The sequence below is a fragment of the Mirounga angustirostris genome, unplaced genomic scaffold (genome assembly GCF_029215605.1).
Source record: "Mirounga angustirostris isolate CCGP_5_RB_7025 unplaced genomic scaffold, mMirAng1.0.hap1 SCAF_7, whole genome shotgun sequence".
NCBI classification, from domain to species: Eukaryota; Metazoa; Chordata; class Mammalia; order Carnivora; family Phocidae; genus Mirounga; species Mirounga angustirostris.
The window spans coordinates 40,721,793-40,741,965 of NW_026991715.1; the positions used below are offsets into that span (position 1 = coordinate 40,721,793).

A 20,173-nucleotide genomic window follows, 5' to 3' on the forward strand; every position below is an offset into this window, starting at 1 on the left:
CCTTCCTTTCAGGGGCATCATTTCGGTGCATCCTAGAGAAACCCCGAGCCAGGGCGCGGTATTTTGCCGCTGAGAGCTGGCTCTGGTGAAGATGCGGCTTCTGTACCTGATAATGGCACGTTCCCTCTCCACCCCGCCCTAGGCGCTCGCCCAGGGCATTTGACACCCGCCCGCGGGTGGCTCGCTTTTGCACACAATGGCAGTTGGACGTGTAAGGCACACAGCGTGCGCCTACGACCCCAAACTAAAATCTACTCTTAAAACTCAGCCTTTTCTTGGGATAAGGGCAGAAAATGACATGAAAAATGTAAAATGCATCGAGGGCAAAGAAAAAAAAAAAAAAGTTGGGTCATTCCCGCTACAGCCACATTAGTTGTCCAGTCTGGAATATGACGTACCGAAATATGAACCGGGTGAATGCAGGCAAGAATGGGACAAGGTGAAGACCCAAGATCTAGACACCTCGCCACCTTCGCGGCGCGGGGGGCAGAGCCACCGGGTTGGAGCTAGGAGAGGGGCGCGGTCGTGCTACCAGGCACCCCTGGGGAAAGGTGTCATCTCTGCATACCCCGCCTCGCCAAAAGGAACCTAAAACAAAAAGCACACCCCGCCTGGGGCAGCGCACACTGATACCCCGGGCGGCGCGGGGGTCCTGGGAGGGCCCGAGCCCTGCGTTACATGCAAACTACCGGCTGGTGGGAAAAGAGGATACATAGTCCAAAGTTCTCCGCGCCACTCTTTGGGTTTCCTCTTTGTTTTGTTTTCCCCAAACGCCAGGGTCGTTCCGTCTGGGTGGCGCCCGGCGCGCCGGCTGGGCTGACCGCCGCTCTCCACCCCCGGGACCCTGGGTCCCCGTCCCTCCCCGGGGACCGGACCGGGGAAGCCGGCGGGATCCAAGGCGCCCCGCCCGCGGCGCAGCGAGCCGCGAGCGAGCGAGAGACGCAGGCGGCGGCGCCCGGCGCCCCACTCACCGTGATCCGCGGGATGTTCTTCTTGCCTTGGTAGGACATGGTGGCGGCGGTGGCTGCAGCAGCTGCCTCCCTCCCTCCTCCTTCTGCTCCTGCTCCTGCCTGCCCGCGCCTTCCTCAGCGCGCAGCGCCGGAGATCAGGTGGAGCGAATGGTGCGCTGGCCACAGCCGCCGCCTCCTCTCGCCTCCGCCCCCCTCCCGGGCTGCCGCGGCGGCTGCCAGAGACAATAGTAAATCTCCCCGGTCCCCCCTTTCACCCCCGACCCCCCCGCCACACACACCCTCCTCCACTCGCGTTCACGCCCGGGCTTTTTTTTTTTTTTTTTTTTTCTTATGCCGTGCCAGCTGGGACCCCGTTAAAGACCAGAATGGCTGCTCCGTGACTCCTCCCTCTTCTCTCTGATCCCTATTGATTTTCCTCTTTGCATCTGCCTCACCCACTTTTTCTTTTTCTTCCTTTTTTTGTGACTTAGGAGTGCGGCGGAGCCAGCCGGCTCACAGCCACCAGGGGGCGCGAGGGACTTTTCGGGGCGGGGATGCTGCAGTCCCGGGTGGAGGAGGAAGAGCGCGAGCGTCGCCCCCGGGCCTCGCGGACCGAGCCCCGGGAAGCGCCAACGCCCGCGGCCAGCCCCTGGTCCGATCTCCCACCCTCCCGACCCGCAGTCCGGATCGGGGAAGGCTCCCGACTGCCCTCCCGGAGCCCGCTCCCCTCCGCCTCCGCGCGGGCTGCAGGCGGCGGCGCCGTCTTTGTTGCAGCGAAGGGCGGCACGCCGCCTCTTACCGGCCGCTGCGGCTGTAAAGCGGCCGCGGAAGCCCGGAGAAAACCTAGACCTGGTCGCCCTTGGCGCAGCCCGGCCCGCGGCTCTCCTGAGACCCTGGCACTACGTGTCGGAAAATGTAAAGCAACCCCTCGCTCTCACGCGGCTGCGAGGGACTCCGTGTCAGTTACCGGCAACTGTCGTCCGTATCTTAAAAATAGTCTCAAACTAATACGTTGTAGAGGAACTCCGCTGCCTGGCTCTCAGAATTGGTGAAAGTGCATTACTGCTGCTCTGTGAGGCACGAGTAGAAAACACCTGTGGTTGAAAGGCCCCGTCACATTGCTGGTGCGCGGCCACGGACGTGTGAGGAGCACTACTGTGGCTTCCCCTGGGCAGTGAACCGTGTGCACTGCTGAAAATCCCGAGTTTACTTGAGGCAGAGCTGACAGACGAAAGTCAACATGTCATTGAGCACACACATGGCCTTTCAGCGCTGGAATATATTGTCCTTCAGCTACCGGCTAAAATTAACTGGGTTTTATGGGTGGGGGCTACCTGGTGGTCCCAGTGCAGGAGATCCCTCAGGTCTCCTTGAAAATGATTCCAAACATACCATTATAGAACAAAAATGGCTCGCTTTGCAAAAACTGAAAAACCCTTTCAAGACAAGTCTCATACCATCCCCACTCCCCAGTTGTCATTGCTAATGGCCTACTAAATATTCTGCAGATGTCACTATGCGCAACGAAGTCTGTGTTAAGAATCTTAAATTCACATTTCTATAAGGCAGGCCACTGACCACAGTCCTGGCCATCTTTTCATTAAATTGCAGGCCTTTCCCGCAGTAGAGAACTATATAAAGCATCCACCAGAATAGGAACAGAAGACTCCAGCTTGGGCTTTCGAAAAACCTAAAATGAACGAACCTGGGCACATAATCGAAGGGGCGACTAAGGCGACTGAAACACTCCCTCCTCTCAAGTGAGTTAATCCAACCTTCTGGTTACTCGTGGGTAAGTGGACTGAATGCGGTCTTCTCAGGAAAAGTCCACAGCCACTTCCACTTTATTTCTGTGATACTCTGGCTAGGATGAACGCCAGGCAAAGTCACCTCCCTGTACTCTTTTGCAAAGCCTGAGCAGGGTTTAGGGCCAAAATCACACCCAAAACATTTTGCTTTGTTCTTATACTGAGACCACTAGCCAAGAGTTGTGAAATTACAAAGCATTCTGGGGACTGGCATGCAAATGAGCAGGATTATATTTAGAACAGGGTAGAAAGAGAATTAACTACATACTATGAAACCCTGCAGAGCTCTCTCTGTATCTTTCCCAAAGATGTGTCCCAAATTTGCTGGAAGGGATCTTGCAAGTTCTTAAGAAAAACAAAAATATATAGGGGATATTTACAATCCTAAAGAAATACCACTGCCTTTTTTTTCTTTTTTAATACTATGGGTTTCTTTCCCCTTCTTGCATCCTATTTATGTCCTCTGTTCCTGTCATTATAATCCAGAACACTCTACTAAACATATTTATACCATGTTTTTGATCACTTGATTGTATGTGTGTGTGTGTGTGTGTGTGTGTGTGTTGTTTCAAATTAGAAGACTTGGGTTTAAACTCTTTGAGGTCAGGTTTGCATGCTAGAGGCCATGGAGAATAGGACTTGTGATATGTTTCTCCGGATGGGACTCCAGTGACAAGCCATACACAGGAATGCATAATAACCAGCTAATCAGTTCAAGCTGTTGCCACAATCAGAAATGTACAACAAACACTATTTTTTCCCTCTTTTGTCCCCTCAATCATCTTTATCTTCCTTAAATCAAAAGAAAGTGTCCAAGATGAGTTTGAAGGAAAAAGCCTTCCTTGGCCTGACCTTTCTTTGAATAAGAAAGGCAGCCACCAACACAGAATGCCTCTGTGTCTGGCCAAGAGAGTGAGGAGTGAAACCAGCATGGATGTTTTCCACAGTAGAATGACTCTGAATGGTTTTCCTTGGATACACAGCAGAGCTTGGCTTTAGGTATCTCAGGAAACTATGAGAGAGGGAAAAGGAGACATAGAGAGACTTAATTTATGGTCCCAAAGAAACTTAATTTTGGCCACCAAACCTACCACATTGGTAGACTTCCACAACTCAATCAAAGCTACTTTATTCTAGTTGCTCAGGCCAAAGGCGTGGCATCAACCTTGACTCCTCTCCTTCAATCCATCCAATTTGCACTCCATATCCAATCTTTCAGGAAATGCCATTGGTTCTGTCTCTTAACTATATCCAGATTGATGAAGTTAATTCATATATTGAGATCCACAAAATGGAGGTGGCTTCAGTCACTGGGACCATGTCACAAATCTAAACCTAAGTCAGCCTCCACTTACCGGAAACCCAACAAACATGAATCACAATCCTCCAATTCAGCTTGGCTAGCTTAGTTCACCCTAAAAAATAGGACCGGCTAGTAGTATAAGGAAATCCCTCACCAACCATGCCCTATTTCCACGTTGTTCCTTCTAACTCTGTAAAACTCGCTCTTGCCCAAAATCCCCTAGAAAGTATGCTTCACTGCTTGTGAGACACTGTATTCCCCCAATCTATGGACTGTTTACCCTTGAATATCCTTGTTTACCTTTCACACTAGTTATGAAGTTGTACTTGCCAATAATATGACCTCTTAATCTGCAAAGCTCCTTCCTGGGCCTAGCACCATCATGTCTCATGGGGACTCCTGCAGTAACCTCCCCCCGGGTCTCACCATCATTCATTCATTCTCACAATATTCTCATGATATTTATCTTGTGCTTACTACACACTAGTACGTCTCAAGGTGCTAGTGTTAGAGAGGTGAATAACAATAATAATGTCCCGGATCTCATGAAGTTTACCTGACACCCTTACTCAAATATAAGGCACTTGGTGCCCTCCCATGCCTGCTTTATCTTCATGGTACTTTTCACCATATGTATAGTAATTTATCATTGAGTATTATCCTTCTCCCCATCATTGGAATGTAAGCTTCTTGAGGGCAGGGAATGTGTTGGTTTTCTTTACAGCTATATCCTCAGTGTGTGAAACAGGACTCTGCCCATAGAAATTGCTCAAAAATTAATAGGTGAGTGACCATATGAATTTTAAAATTGTGTCTGAAGAAAGAATAGAGACATGGAATAATATTATTTCTGTCTTTCTCTCAAATAAATAAGAAATAAAATCTTTTAAAAAAAATATCAAAGCAAAATGTTGAGTAGACAGGGGGATACTCGAGATTGGAAATCTAAGGAATTGATCTGGGCCACAGACACAAATCTGGGAGTTGTCAGCCTCTAGGTATTATTTAACAGTACTGGAGGAGATGAGCAAGGAAGTGAGTGGAGACAGAGGGAAGAAAGGTCTGAGGTTAAGTAAGCATCCTGAGGGGAAATGAGCAACTAGGAAAAGGAATAGAGACAGTGGTCAGTGAGACAGAAGGTACACCATGGGAGCATGGTGTTCTGAAGGTCAAGTCACTAAATTATTTCAAAGAGGGGAATGTATTCACTTTGTTAAATGCTGCTGAAAGTTGAAGGAAGATGAGAAGTGAGAATTAATTAGTGCATGAAAACCCTGTCAAGGTCGCCGAGGGCCTTCACTGGAGCACCTATAAAATGAGTATTGTAACAGCCACCTCACAGTGGTTTTCTGGGGAACATATATTAAATTATTCAAGTCATATTTCCTGAGTACCTACTATGTGTTTATGTGTACTGGTGCAGCCCTAATGAAGTCGTGCGGGTGAAAACTGATCGGAGTGTTTCCAAGAGACAATCAAAGTGGAAATTGGAAACATGTGATGTAGACACCTCTTTCAAGGGATTTTATTATACATGGGGACAAGGAAATGGGGCAGTAACAGGCAAAGAAAGCAGAATCTCATGTGAGAGAAGTAAGAGCATGGTTGTAGGCCTATGGGGCTGACTCTGTAAGAGAATGGAGACAAGAGCCCTATCGTCCTTGAATGGGCAACACAGGTGACATCTAGTTTGTGTAAATGGAGGACTTGCCCACAGCAAGGAGCAAAGATGGCTCCTCCACTGGGAAGTGAGGATAGAGCATGGGATCTTGGCTCCTTAAACGAGATGAGAGAACTTAAGTGTATAGGGAGATAAAGGATAGGGAACATATTGAAGATTAAATAAGATTATTCATGTAAAACTCTCAGCCCAAAGCAAGTTAATTAGATGGCAACCATTCCTGCCATTACTTTTCCTGATCTGATTTTTCAAACTCGTTTATGTCAGGGACTATGTCTTATTTATCTTTTCAGTGTCCAGCTCTTTCACAACACTTGGAATAGAGTAGAATTAATGCAGTATAAAATAAATTGAATAGGGGTGCCTGGGTGGCTCAGTTGGTTAAGCGTCTGCCTTCGGCTCAGGTCACGATCCCAGAGTCCTGGGATGGAGTCCCGCATCCGGCTCCCTGCTCAGTAGGGAGCCTGCTTCTCCCTCTCCCTCTGCCTTCCCCCACACTTGTGTGCGCTCTGTCTCAAATAAATAAATAAAATCTTAAAGAAATTAAAATAAAAATAAATAAATTGGATAGAGGAGAAAATCAAGAATATTCTCTGCCTTTCTTTTAATCTCCAATATATCTAAAATAAATGATTAGCCATTTCCATAGTTTTGATCATCGAAAATATTTTCTTTTTTAAAAACAAATTTACATTTTGTTATATTAACATGGGGAAACATTTTCCTTGATCTCGATTTGAAGGTTAGAGGAAAAAAAATAGTTCCAAAACAAATACAGAAAGAGTTCTGAAGGGGCAAAAACCATATACCAAGCCTTTGTGAAACACATAGGCTATTCTAACATTAGCAAATACACATTTAATCACAGAACCATCCATTAAGTCACTTTAGTCCATACATTTAATCCACAGTTCAAAAGGGGAAAATCTTAGTCATATACTGGAAGTATATGAATGAAATCAAGGTGGTGATTCACCTGCTATTATTAGATGTTTATACATTACATACACAGAAATAACCAAACAAACAATTCTACCTTTGATACACATAAGCCAAAAAATTAAAAATAAAAATACTATAGACACACACAAAATATCCCCATGGGCTTACTCCAAAAATCATACTTATACCAGCCTGAGCAAGGTGTGCAAACCTGCTTCTCCCTGGATAGAGTTTCTCATTCATTTCTTCAGTAGAGGATGGTTCTGAAGGCCTCTGGCCTTCATAAGATTTGATGGTAGCTCATTTCAAAGCCACAGGCAGGGCCACACCAGCTAGGGTTATGGGGTAAGGTTGGGAGGGAGGGATAAATTACTGTGTGTTCATCTCTATCTCTGGCCCTAACACATGTTAGACCCACAGGTGAGGTTACATTTGTTACAACACTAGCAGGAAACTAAGATAGGTAGTAATCAAAATGAATCAAGGGTTGATGATCAGAAGGCTGAAGGTAGTACTTCACTAAAATGTCATAATGCCATGGAGCGCCTGGGTGGCTCAGTCGGTTAAGTGGCCAACTCCTGTTTTCAGCTCAGGTTGTGATCTCAGGGTCCTGGGATCGAGCCCCGCCTCATGCTTCACACTCAGCGGGAAGTCTGCTGAGGTTTCTCTCTCCCTCTCTCTCTGCCCTCCCTGCCCCGGGTCGCACACACTCTCTCTCAAGTAAATAAATAAATCTTTTTTAAAAAGTCATAATCCTGTGCCCAACTTCTAGATCTGACTTAGTTTTGAGGCTTGCAAAGCATTTAACTGAAGGAGAAGCCAGGTCATCAAGAGGAAAGATCCTGCAACACCATGACTAGTATGATTTCTCTAGTCCTTCCCCAAGGGGTCCTAGGGCCAATTATTAATGCCACTGAAAACTGGGAAAGGGGGCTACTTAAACATCTAGAGGACAGATGGATGTAAGTTCCCAGTTGACACTGATATCCAGAGACTTGAGGCAGCAGCAGAACTCCTCTGTTAGAGTGAAAGTATGCTGAGGCCAAGTAATAAACGGACTCCTGGCCCAGTTCTGGCTTACCTTTGACCCACTAGCTTTACAGATCCACCTACAAGTCATTTTCACAAACCTCTACTGATTAATTGGAATGGACAAATATGGCAATTAGCACACCTCCATGTTGGTTTCTTAGCCTGTGGGGTAACAGCAATCAAGTCGGGAAGATCAAGTAGAAGGCTCTAAAACTGTTCTCCACCTTTACCCCAAGATGTTGAATCAAGACAGCAAATTTAAAAACTTTTTGCATCCTAAGAGAATGGCCTTAAAGACCAAAATGCTATAGGGCTGGTAACCCCCATTATATTGTCATTTAATTCACTACTCTAGATACTACAAAAGTCAGACAAATCCCAATGCATAATTCAATCAATTAAGAACCCAAATTAGGGGCGCCTGGGTGGCTCAGTTGGTTAAGCGACTGCCTTCGGCTCAGGTCATGATCCTGGAGTCCCTGGATCGAGTCCCGCATCGGGCTGCCTGCTCGGCAGGGAGTCTGCTTCTCCCTCTCCCACTCCCCTTGCTTGTGTTCCCTCTCTCACTGTGTCTTTCTCTGTCAAATAAATAAATAAAATCTTTAAAAAAAAAAAGAGCACAAATTAAAAGTGTTGTGATACTCTCCTAGAGCATATTGTTATGGCCTCAAGTACATAGTACACAGCCACTGAACTATCCAAGAAGTTCTTTTCCATCCCTGCCAGGAAAGCAAAGCAACAAGTTTGCATGCACTTGAAACAGATGACAATACACATGAAGAGTCTTGACCACGGCTACAATTGTCCTCCCCTCCATTATAATACAGTCTGAAAAGATCTAGTCTGGACATCTTGAAGAACATCCTATTGGCACACTCTTTGGATGACATCATGCAAAACGGATGAGATGAGTAAGAAGTGACAAGTATGTTGAAGGCTTTGGTAAGACACATGAGCTGTAGAAGGTTCATAAAGGACACGTGAACATTAGAGAGTGGAAAAAAAGGCCACCCCCCCAAAATAAATAAATAAATCGTAAAAAAAAAAAAGAGAGATGAACACATATTCTAGGTATGGATTTGCCTTTGCTGGTGCTAGAGCCTCAGTTTAACACTACAGAATATTTGATGCATCGGCATGGGCTCCATAACATCACATCAGAATAAGAGGTCTACTTAATAGCAAGTAAGATGCATGAAAGGTCATATGACTGCAGGATCCAGTAGTTCTATCAAATACTACCCCACCTAGAAGCTGCCATACTAAATGTGGAGGAATGATCTACTAAAGGGACAAGTGAAGCACGAATTCAGGGATGATTCCTCGCAAGGATAAGGCACCATCCTCCAGGATGCACTGTCATTTTAAATCAGTGCCCTTTATCAAGTATGTACTGTCCCCAAAAGACGAATACATGAGTCCAAGAACCAAGGGGAAGAAGCATGAGTGACCCCTTTGACCATCACTCCCAGGGACCCAAATGGGAAATGCATGTTTCACATCCCTGCAACTCTGGGTTGTTTCATATCTTTTCCAAAGGGGAAACGCTTTCCACCAGGGGGCAGAGCAAGAGTCCTACTGAACTCTAAGTTACTGCGGCTACGGGGCACTCAGGTCTCTCTATGCCCAGGGACTAAACAGGCAAGGAAGAAAATCAGCAACCTTACAGGACCCAGGTTATCAAGAGGAGGTAGGGCTCCTGTTACACAACGGGGGCAGGGAGGAGTATTACGACACCCTTGCAATCCACATGGGTTCTTTTAGGTACTACCTTGCCCAGTCTTGATAGTAAATAGACAAGTACATCAGCCATAACCTGACAAAGGCATGGTGACCAGAGTCCATGTCCCAACACCAAGTAAACCACCAGGGCCAGTGAAGACATTAGCTAAGAATGAGGAGAATCTAAAATGACTAGTAGAGGACCATAATGAGTATTACTGTGATCCTAAGACCAGCTGTGGGGGGGGGAAAAGGCCCTGACACCCCCAAAAGAAGAGGCACACCCAGATTCTAGAGTTGGTGATCCCAGGCCTTACACAAAGAAGTGAATGTGAACCGTGTAAGGAGAGGTGTGTAGTAGACACTCTGAAGCTCCAACGAGCCCCCACTTCCGTTCAGGATTGAAGGACTCCTTCCTCCAGGTGCTTTCAACCTTCAGCAATCAGCCCTTTCTGGAAACTTCCCTTGTCTCAGGTAACCCCACTCCCACTCCAAGGGCAGTCTGATCTGGTAAGTGGTTAATGTGAGTGTGTAAGAGCCTGGCCCCCTTGCCACAAAAGGGTAACAACTCCAAAGCCTGTCAGGTCAGCTAAAGCCTTTCAGACCACATCGCAGCTCAGCTTTCCCCTCTGCTCAACCATCCCCTCCCCTTCCCTGCCCTGGCACAGATGTTGATCCCTAATAAACTTCCTGCATGTCATTCTTCCAGAATCTGTGTCCCAGGAAACCCAATATGCAAAGTGAGGCTGCTATTAAATGAATATATATATGGGATGATATTTTTTTTACTTAGCCAATATTTTAAAATGTACAGATTTCACACTCAAATTTAGATATCTTTAAAAATTGGAAAACTTGGGGGGCACCTGGGTGGCTCAGTCAATTGAGCCTCTGAGTCTTGGTTTCAGCTCAGGTCATGATCTCAGGGTCCTGGGACTGAGCCCCAGTGGGGAGTCTGCTTGAGGATTCCTTCCCTTTCCTTCTGCCCCTCCTCTCGATCTCACGTTCTCTTTCTCTCAAATAAATAAATAAATCTTTTTAAAAAAGATTGGAAAACTTGGTAATTCTGGGCTCCCGGATACACCCATCAGCTACAGTCAAATACCACCTGCCTTTTGGATGGAACACGTACTCTCCCATTAGCTATGTCTGCTACTTCCTTTTCCTTGAAGAAGGGTTGGCTGCCGTTTATTTATGCCACCTGCCTGGTGTATAGTCATGTGAATTTCTGACATCAGATCATTTGGAGATTCTTGAATTATTTAGGCATTAGAGAGTAGGGGTCTCTGTGTCTCAAAGGTGAGGGTTGTGTTTTTCCAAAGCAGTCTTTGGTGCCTGTTCAGAATTGAAAGAGCAGTGAGTTATCTCCAGGGAACTCCCTCCTTCCCCAGCCCACCCCCACTCCACTCCCAGTGCGCCCTACACCACAAGACTGAATCCCGGAACTATAGACCATGCGTTAAAAGCCTGTGTAGGAACATGACTGGAGCTGCAGAATCTACGGCTAAGAGCAGTCAGTTTCAGCCTTGGGCTGAACGGAAACACACGTTGATTGGATTCAGACCTCTCCCCGTGGAGCACTAAAGCTCCCTCCCGGAAGAGGGATGTGAGACTCACTCCTGGATGGAGGCTCACAATAGCAAGCCAGCCCCCAAATGCAAAGCGGCAACCCCAGTTTATATTTTCCAGGTTTCCCCAACCTTTCCAGGAAGGGACTTTGGCTGCATGTCTTTTGGGGTTTTTTCCTCTGGTTTCCTGTATTCAGTCGTAGCAAATGCTCCAGGGCTATGGGGCCCCATCAGCCTCTGGCTCCCTACCTTTACAGAGAAGGAGGAATGGCAGAAACATATGCCTGAGGGTCTAGTCACAGGCTTCTCTGGGCAAATTTCCGAAGGAGCTGTCGAATGAAAAAGAGGCTCCTCTTGTATGTCCCTGTATGTCAACAAATGTGCACTTCTTTGTTGGACTGGGCACCTCTACGCTCTGATCCCAAGTGAAACCCTGGACTTCTGACCTCAGGACACCCAGGATCAGTTGGTGACCTGGGCCCAAGCAGAGTGCTTTTCAGTTTTGAAGGCCTACATAGTCCATTTTTCACTGAAGACAGTGAACATAAGCAGTAAAACCAGAGACTGAAATAGAGAAATACCAGAAACTGAAATAGAGAAATACTGTTAGATTTTCCAAATTTATTTCAGGTTGGTTGACTTTAGAATTAACAGCCTGAAAAACGTTCTGAGCTTTATATGTCTCATCTAGAAAATGGGTCAGTAGAATAACTGAGTGGATATGCTAACAGAAACATGAGAGAATGGGTCTTATGAAACAGAAAGATGAGTGATTCATTTAAAAGGAGTTGCTGGTTCAGGGAAATCCAAATCAAAACCTCAATGAGATACCACCTCACACCAGTCAGAATAGCTAAAATTAACAAGTCGGGAAACAACAGATGTTGGCGAGGATGAAGAAAGGGGAACCCTCCTACACTGTTGGTGGGAATGCACGCTGGTGCAGTCACTCTGGAAAACAGTATGGAGGTTCCTCAAAAAGCTGAAAATAGAGCTACTGTACGACCCAGCAATTGCACTACTGGGTATTTACCCCAAAGATACAAATGTAGGGATCCAAAGGGGTACATGCACCCCAATGTTCATAGCAGTGATGTCCACAATAGCCAAACTATGGAAAGAGCCAAGATGTCCATCAACAGATGAACGGATAAAGAAGATGTGGTATATATATACAATGGAATATGATGCAGCCATCAAAAAACCAAAATCTTGCTATTTGCAACAATGTGGATGGAACTGGAGTGTATTATGCTGAGCGAAATAAGTCAATCAGAGAAAGACATGTATCATATGATCTCACTGATATGAGGAATTCTTAATCTCAGGAAACAAACTGAGGGTTGCTGGAGTGGTGGAGGGTGAGAGGGATGGGTGATAGACATTGGGGAGGGTATGTGCTATAGTGAGCCCTGTGAATTGGGTAAGACTGATGAATCACAGACCTGTACCTCTGAAACAAATAATACATTATATGTTAAAAACAAGAAGAAGAAGAAGAAGAAGAAGAAGAAGAAGAAGAAGAAGAAGAAGAAGAAGGAGAAGAAGATAGTAGGAAGGGGAAAATGAAGGGAGGGAAATCAGAGGGGGAGACAAACCATGAGAGACTATGGATTCTGAGAAACAAACTGAGGGTTCTAGAGGCAGGGGGGGGAATGGGTTAGCCTGGTGGTGGGTATTAAAGAGGGCACGTATTGAATGGAACACTGGGTGTTAATACACAAACAATGAATCATGGAACATTACATCAAAAACTAATGATGTAATGTATGGTGATTAACATAACATAATAAAATAAAATTTAAAAATAAATAAATAAGGAGTTGCTGGTTTATATCATTATGCCATGGAGTGATTAAAAGAATAGGTTTTGGAGTTTGTGTAATAGTGAGTGGATGGAAAATGGAGAACATTTGCCCAAGCCGGCCCATGGGCAGTTCCTAATCTTGCCTCCCTGCTGAAATCATGTACCAAATTAGATAAGGACTTTCTGGACTTACAGCACAGTATACTGAGCTTCTTCCAAAAAGATACACATAATTAACTAATCATATTTTAACATGTAACCAAGTCCTGTTTTCATTACTTCATAGCCACAAATAATTTACCATGACCTCCATTTTCAAAACCCCAACACACTGTTGACAACAGAGATGAATACATTTTGTTATTGACACTTACCTAGTTTATACATTTCCTGGGGATTCTCTACAGCACTAATAAAAGTAGTGTATAAGCAGATGTTAGTAAAACAATGGTTCTGTTTTAATGAGGGTTGAACGCTAATGTCACTGTGGAAAACAATTATCATAAAAGCTCACATATCTCTTACTCAGCTTTAATTAAAATTAAAGTTAAAATCAGGGACCATCTTGTTTCCAAGCAGGGTCCCTGTAAATCATTTGTAGAGGTAGTTTTATGGGAAAAGGTTACTGAAATTTTATATATTTACTACAGAATTTAAATTTAAGAATTTATATTTATTATCTATTTTGTCACCATAACATTGAGTTTCTCTTTAAGTCTCCTAAGTTTTTGTCATGTTGAAAGTTTGTTTTAATAGGATCCAAGGCCTCCTCATTTAAAATCTTGGGACTATGAAAGGTTATCACAGGAAACTACTTTATCACAAAGCTTCTTGTAAAAGTTCCTATTCAGATAAAGGTAGAAACTCTTTTGTCACAGAAGTCTGACTTGACTCATTAACACTGTGAAGACAAATTTACTGTAATCTTGCTAATTGACTTTTCATTAACTAGTATAAAAAGATGGTAAAGATTCTTGGAAGTATATTAAATATCTGCAAATCAATCAATCTGATCCACCACACTGACAAAACAAAAGATAAAAATCATATGATCATCTCAACAGAGGCAGAAAAAGCATTTGACAAAATTCAACCTCTGTACTCTCTCAACAAAGTGGGTTTAGAGGGAACAATGCTCAATATATGAAAAACCCACAGCTAACATCATACTCAACAGTGAAAAACTAAGAACTTTTCCTCCGAGATCAGGAACAAGACAAGGATGTCCATTCTCACCACTCTTATTCAATTTAGTACTGAAAGTCCTAGCCACAGCAATAAAAAAAGAAATAAAAGGCATCCAATCTGGTAAGGAAGAAGTTAAACTGTCACCATTGGTAGATGACATGATACTATACATAGAAAACTCTAAAGACTCCACTAAAAAACTATTAGAAGTAATACATGAATTCAACAAAGTTGCAGAATACAAAATTTATACAAAAAATCAGTTGTGTTCCATACACTAATGACAAAGTAGCAGAAAGAGAAACTACAAAGTAGCAGAAAGAAATTAAGAAAACAATTCCATTTACAATTGCACCAAAAAGAATAAAATACCCAGGAATAAACTTAACCAAGTTGAAAGACCTGTACTCTGAAAACCATAAAACATGGATGGATGAAAGAAACTGAAGATGATGCAAACAAATGGAAAGATATTCCATGCTCATAGACTGGAAGAATACTGTTAAAAATGTCCATACTACCCAAAGCAATCTACACATTTAATGCAATCCCTATCAAAATACCAGCAGCATTTTTCACAGAACCAAAACAAATAATACTAAAATTTGTATGGAACCACAAAGGACCCCCAACAGCCACAGCAATCTTGAGAAAGAGGAACAAAGCAGGAGGCATCACAATCCCAGATTTCAAGATAGACTACAAGGCTGTGGTAATCAAAACAGTATGGTACTGGCACAAACAGAGACACATAGATCAGGAGAAAAAACAGAGAATTCAGAAACGAACCCATGCTTATATGGTCGATTAATCTATGACAAAGGAGGCAAGAATATACAATGGGGAGAAGATAGTCTCTTCAATAAATGGTGTTGGGAAAACCGGACAGCTACATGCAAAAGAATGAAACTGGACCACTTTCTTACACCATATGCAAAAATAAACTCAAAATGGATGAAATGTGAGACCTGATCCCATAAACTCCTAGAAGAAAACGCAGGCAGTAATTTCTATGACACCCGCCTTAGCAACTTTTCTCTAGATATGTCTCCTCAGGCAAGAGAAACAAAAGCAAAATGAAAATACTGGGACTAAACGACAATAAAAACCTCTTGCACAACGAAGAAAATCACTGACAAAACAAAAAGGCAACCTAGGAATGGCGGAAGACATTTGCAAACGATATATCGGATAAGGGGTTAATATCCAAAATATATAAAGAATTTATACAACTCAACACCAAAAAAAATTATCTGATTAAAAAATGGGCAAAGGACCTGAAAAGACATTTTTTCAAAGAAGACATACAGATGGCCAACAGACACATGCTCAACATCAATCACTAATCATCAGGGAAATGCAAATCAAAACCACGATAAGATATCACCTTATACCTGTCACAATGGCTAGACTCAAAAAGACAGGAAATAACAAGTATTGCAAGAATGTGGAGAAAAAGGAATGCTCGGGCGCCTGGGTGGCTCAGTTGGTTAAGCGACTGCCTTCGGCTCAGGTCATGATCCTGGAGTCCCGGGATCGAGTTCCGCGTCGGGCTCCCTGCTCAGCAGGGAGTCTGCTTCTCCCTCTGACCCTCCTCCCTCTCATGCTCTCTGTCTCTCATTCTCTCTCTCTCAAATAAATAAATAAAATCTTTAAAAAGAAAAAAAAAGGAATGCTCATGCAGTATTCGTGGGAATGTAAATTGGTGCAGCCACTGTGGAAACAGTACAGATATTCCTCAAAAAAATAAAAAGAAAAAAAATTAAGAAAATAATTCCGTTATTGGGTATTTACGCAAAGAAAACAGAAACACTAATTTGGAAAAATATATGCACCCCCAGGTTTACTGCAGTATTATTTACAATAGCCAAGATATGAAAGCAACCCAAGTGTCCATCTATAAATGAATGCATAAAGAAGATATGGTATACATATACAATGAAATATTACTCAGCCATAAAGAAGAATGGGATTTCACCATTTGGACAACATGGATGGACCTGGAGGGCATTATACTAAGTGAAATAAGTCAGACAGAGAAAGACAAATACCATATTATTTCACATACATGTGGAATCTAAAAAAAACAAAACAAATGAATAAATAAGCAAAAAGCAGAAACAGACCCATAGAGGACAAACGGATGGTTGCCAGAGGGGAGGGGAGGGGGAGGGATGGGCAAAATGGGTGAAAGGGAGTAGGAGATTTTAAAAATTCTTGGATCTATGGACAGAGCTAATGACACTCATATGGTATTTTTTTCAAGTAAAATAGTAATTGGCCAATTAACTTGAGAACACAAGATAGGCCATCTACTTTCCATGATGACATCCACACATGAGAAAAATATCTGAGGCAGCCAATCATCCACAATTAAGGACAGAGTGAAGGACTGGCTGCTCGCCCTTCCCTAACAAAACTCCCATGACCACTGGGGCACCCTCAAGCGAACACAGCACCCCCAGTGCTGGAGGGGCCAGCAGTATTCTCCTTCCCCAGCAAGGCAGATGCCTGTGGCACCGACGGCTGCCAGAGGTGATACCAAATCAACCTGCCTGACTGGTCCCTGGGTGGCTGGTCCTCCTCCCTACTTGGCAAGAATTCACTGTTACCCTAAGAATGCCAAAGAAGTAACCCAGAGAGCCCACCCTGGCACTCAGAAATGGAATTCTGGAATTCAACTCTGCTAGTCACACCGACAGGTATTTCAATGCTAGCCCTGTCACGTACAGACTGTGGTGCCCCTGGACAAACTCTCACTTTCCCCCTCTGCAAAACAGGGATAACATTTTAACTTACATGGCATGAACATCAGGTGAAATAATGGCAAGTAGCTGATATTCTGTGAATGGGCCAAGAAACTGGATTAATCAGATTAATTAAAATATCACATGATATTGCTCAGGGTGTAGAGGGTTACTAAGTGATTTAAGTCATTAAGTGAACCCAGTCCAAAGAGAGCCAAACAAATATCTTTTCTGGGGAGGTTGTCTCTAGTTGCCTTCAGGTTCTTAAGTGTGCATGACCCCCCAAAATCATGCATTCACACCACTGATAAGACACTACCTCCCAAACCTTACCTCTTAGCCAGCCCTGGCCTCTCAGCTTCAGGTTCATACATCCAACTGCATACGGGAAGCCTCCATCTGAGCGATCCACGGGCACCCCGCTCCACCTCACTCCCTGCGGTGCACTGCCTACATCCCTCTTTGGGAAAAAGGGCTTATGATCCCAGATGCTGCAAATGCCTCTGGCAGAAGCTCTCAGTTGTCAACCATCTTTGAACAGTGCTTCAGCTAAGCAGGTCCACCTTGCCTGAGATGACACTGCCCTGGGGGGTGGTCCACATTGGTACCAACAGGGAGTTGAGGCCTGACCCTCTTATTCTAACTCGGAGCAGAGCTGAAGGTTCATTCTCTCTTCCGAACTCCCTGCAGGGCTGGCTGAGATCTCTACTGAGGCTGCAACAACCTCAACTCAATTTGGCTTCCTTCCCTTCCCCTGGTGTTGAGCTCAAGACCATCCCCTAATAAATTTTGGAATGTTAATCTTTGCCTTATGATCTGTTTTCTAGGGAAACTGGAACACTCAGCATGTCTCAGATAGGTTCCAGACCCTTCTGCACCTTCTCCAGTGCTTTGTAGCTCAGCTGATGACACCTCGCCTTACCTGGTCATCTTATCCAAAAACCTAGGCCTCCATCGTGGGTGCTTTTGTCCTGTCTGCTCCCTCTGCCTGGATCAACCTCAACCAGTTTGAGTCCTTATCATTCAAGTGTCATCTTGAATGTCACCTCCTCACTTACCTGCAGGTTTCCAATCATTCCCCTTCAGACTCTGCAGCTGAAGTCTAAGATGCTAAATGTCACACACAACCCCTCTCCCACCACCACCACCACTTGGCCTCTGCTCACCTCTGTGGCTTCACCTTTCTTCACTCCTGACTTGCACATTAGGTCCCAGTAACCCTAGAAACTAGGAGCTCCTCTCTTACGTCATGCTTTTCCTTGCCCCCACGTGCTTGCCCATGTAGACCTTTTGCCAGAAACAGTTGTCCCCTTTCTTTCTTTTTTTAAGATTTTATTTATTTATTTATTTATTCATTTATTTGAGAGAGCAGGAGCAGGGGGAGGAGCAGAGGGAGAGGGACAAGCAGACTCCACGCTGAGTGCAGAGCCCAACAAGGGGCTCAATCCCAACTCCGAGATCATGACCTGAGCCGAAATCAAGAGTTGAGCAACCAACCAACTGAGCCACCCAGGCTCCACCCCCTTTCTTAAATTGGAAAACTCCAAACAATCCTTAAGACTCAGCTCAGGCTTTAGCTCTTCTAGAAAGCTTTTCCTGACATCTTTTTAGGGCTCCCACAGCTTCTGCCAACCTCCAGTACTGGGTTTATAGAGTATGTTATGGTTATCTGTTTAATTGGCCATCCTCCCCAGGCTCCTTGAGGAAGGGGTGGGGCTCTGTTTAGTCAGCATTATATCCCCAGTGTCCACACAGTGCCTAGCATATAGATGAAGGCACTCATGAGATGTGTGTTCAAAGACTGCCTTGGATGGGGGGTGCCTGGGTGGCGCAGTTGGTTAAGTGTCTGACTCTTGGTTTTGGCTCACGGTCCTGAGATCCAGCCCCATGTCAGACTCAGCTCAGCATGGAGTCTCCTTGAGATTCTCTCTCCCTCTCCCTCCACCCCTCCTGCTTATGCTTGCTCTCTCTCTCTCCTTAAAATAAATAAATCTTCTCTTCAAAGAAAGGATTGCCTTGGATGAATACATGCTAACATACATTTATACATCTATGCATGCATGCACACATACATACATATATGCATGCATAAACAAACTCAAACCAAATGTAAGCCACTTGAGAGCAGAATCCTGAAGGATATTGGGTTGGTGGGGGTGGCAGAACGTTTTGGATAGACTCATTTGCATGTTAATGGGTTATCATTTACGTTAACACCTAGTAAAAACACCTTGTTAAAAAGTTAAAGATAACAATCACAGTAAAAAAAAAAAACAAAAAACAAAAAAAGAGGGACTGGATTGGAAGGATCCAAGTAGAGGTATCCAGACAGGCTGGAATCAGGATCCATCAGCCAAAGTCTTTTACCTTTTGACGCCCCACAGGCCTGCACCCCCATTCTATTTACATTAGCTACATGTTTTCTCTGAACATTTGGCTACTCCATCTTTTTTCGTTCTAATCACACTGAGGCAGTGATAAATTTTGTAAAGGTGATCTTTGAAAACTTAAGTCTGCCTGCTTGCCATATGCTAATTAAGTGTTCTCAGTCCAGATGTTTACATGCATCCGTATCCCCCCACCCCTTTCTCAAGCTTCTTGGTCTCGGTCTCTATTTGCACTAGCTTCGTTCTTTTAGATCTTCAAAGAGATCACTCCATGAGACCATAGCTATCAACTCAGTCCTACAGCTGAAGCACATGAGACTAGAGAAGGCATATGGTTTGCGCACCCCTAAGCCCACAGTTAATGACACCATCTGTGTAGGGTTCTGACCCTTCATCCAGAGATCTGCCATCCGTCACATGCTGCCTCAATTAATCCTAGTTATATAGGGGTGGGGTGGGTGGGGCTCATGCCCTGGTCAAAGCTTCGGTAACACCAAGCTGAGTCTCCAATGAAATAAAATGGTGCACAGTATTAGAAACAGAGAGGTAAATGCTGAGCCACAAACAATTACTATTCTGAGATCCAAGACATAATGATGAAATATCGTTGTGAGAAGAGAAAAAGAGTAAGGAGTCAAGAGACTCAAGTTCTAGCCATGTCTACTTTATTAACAAATTGTTTGACCTCACGCAATTTATTTACCCTCTCTTCATTTCTTTAATAGAGAATTAACAGAGAATAAGTTATTTTCTTCCAACCTCTTTGGGCTGAAGATCAAATGAGATCATGGAAATGCCCCTGTTTGGAAAAAAAAAAATGCACTCCAAAGGCTATATGAACACCAAGCCTTAGTATTATGTTTCCATCATGTTACACACATATCTGAGACTGATATCCACTCAAAGCCCTATTTACCATTGTTGCTTTCCAAGTCTGACCTTCCTGTAAGTACCTTTCTGTTTTTCAAATTATGTATTTCTCCAGATGCACATTTCTACTTTTCTAGGCTGATCTCATTTGTTCATTTCCTGTCCATC

At 44.2% G+C, this 20,173-nt stretch overlaps 1 protein-coding gene across 2 annotated transcripts in view; it reads right to left on the bottom strand.

The window, feature by feature from the left end:
• DPYSL3 (dihydropyrimidinase like 3) overlaps positions 1 to 20,173 on the bottom strand; it is a 112,983-nt gene that overhangs the window by 59,981 nt on the left and 32,829 nt on the right. The window contains exon 1 of one of the 2 annotated variants that reach the window (XM_045894823.3): positions 972 to 1,130. The exons of the other annotated variant lie outside the window; for it this stretch is intronic. Coding sequence (XP_045750779.1) covers positions 972 to 1,010 — 39 coding nt within the window. The 5' untranslated portion in view covers positions 1,011 to 1,130. Of the gene's footprint in view, positions 1 to 971; positions 1,131 to 20,173 lie in introns of those variants that run through there. 2 annotated transcript variants of the gene reach the window in all.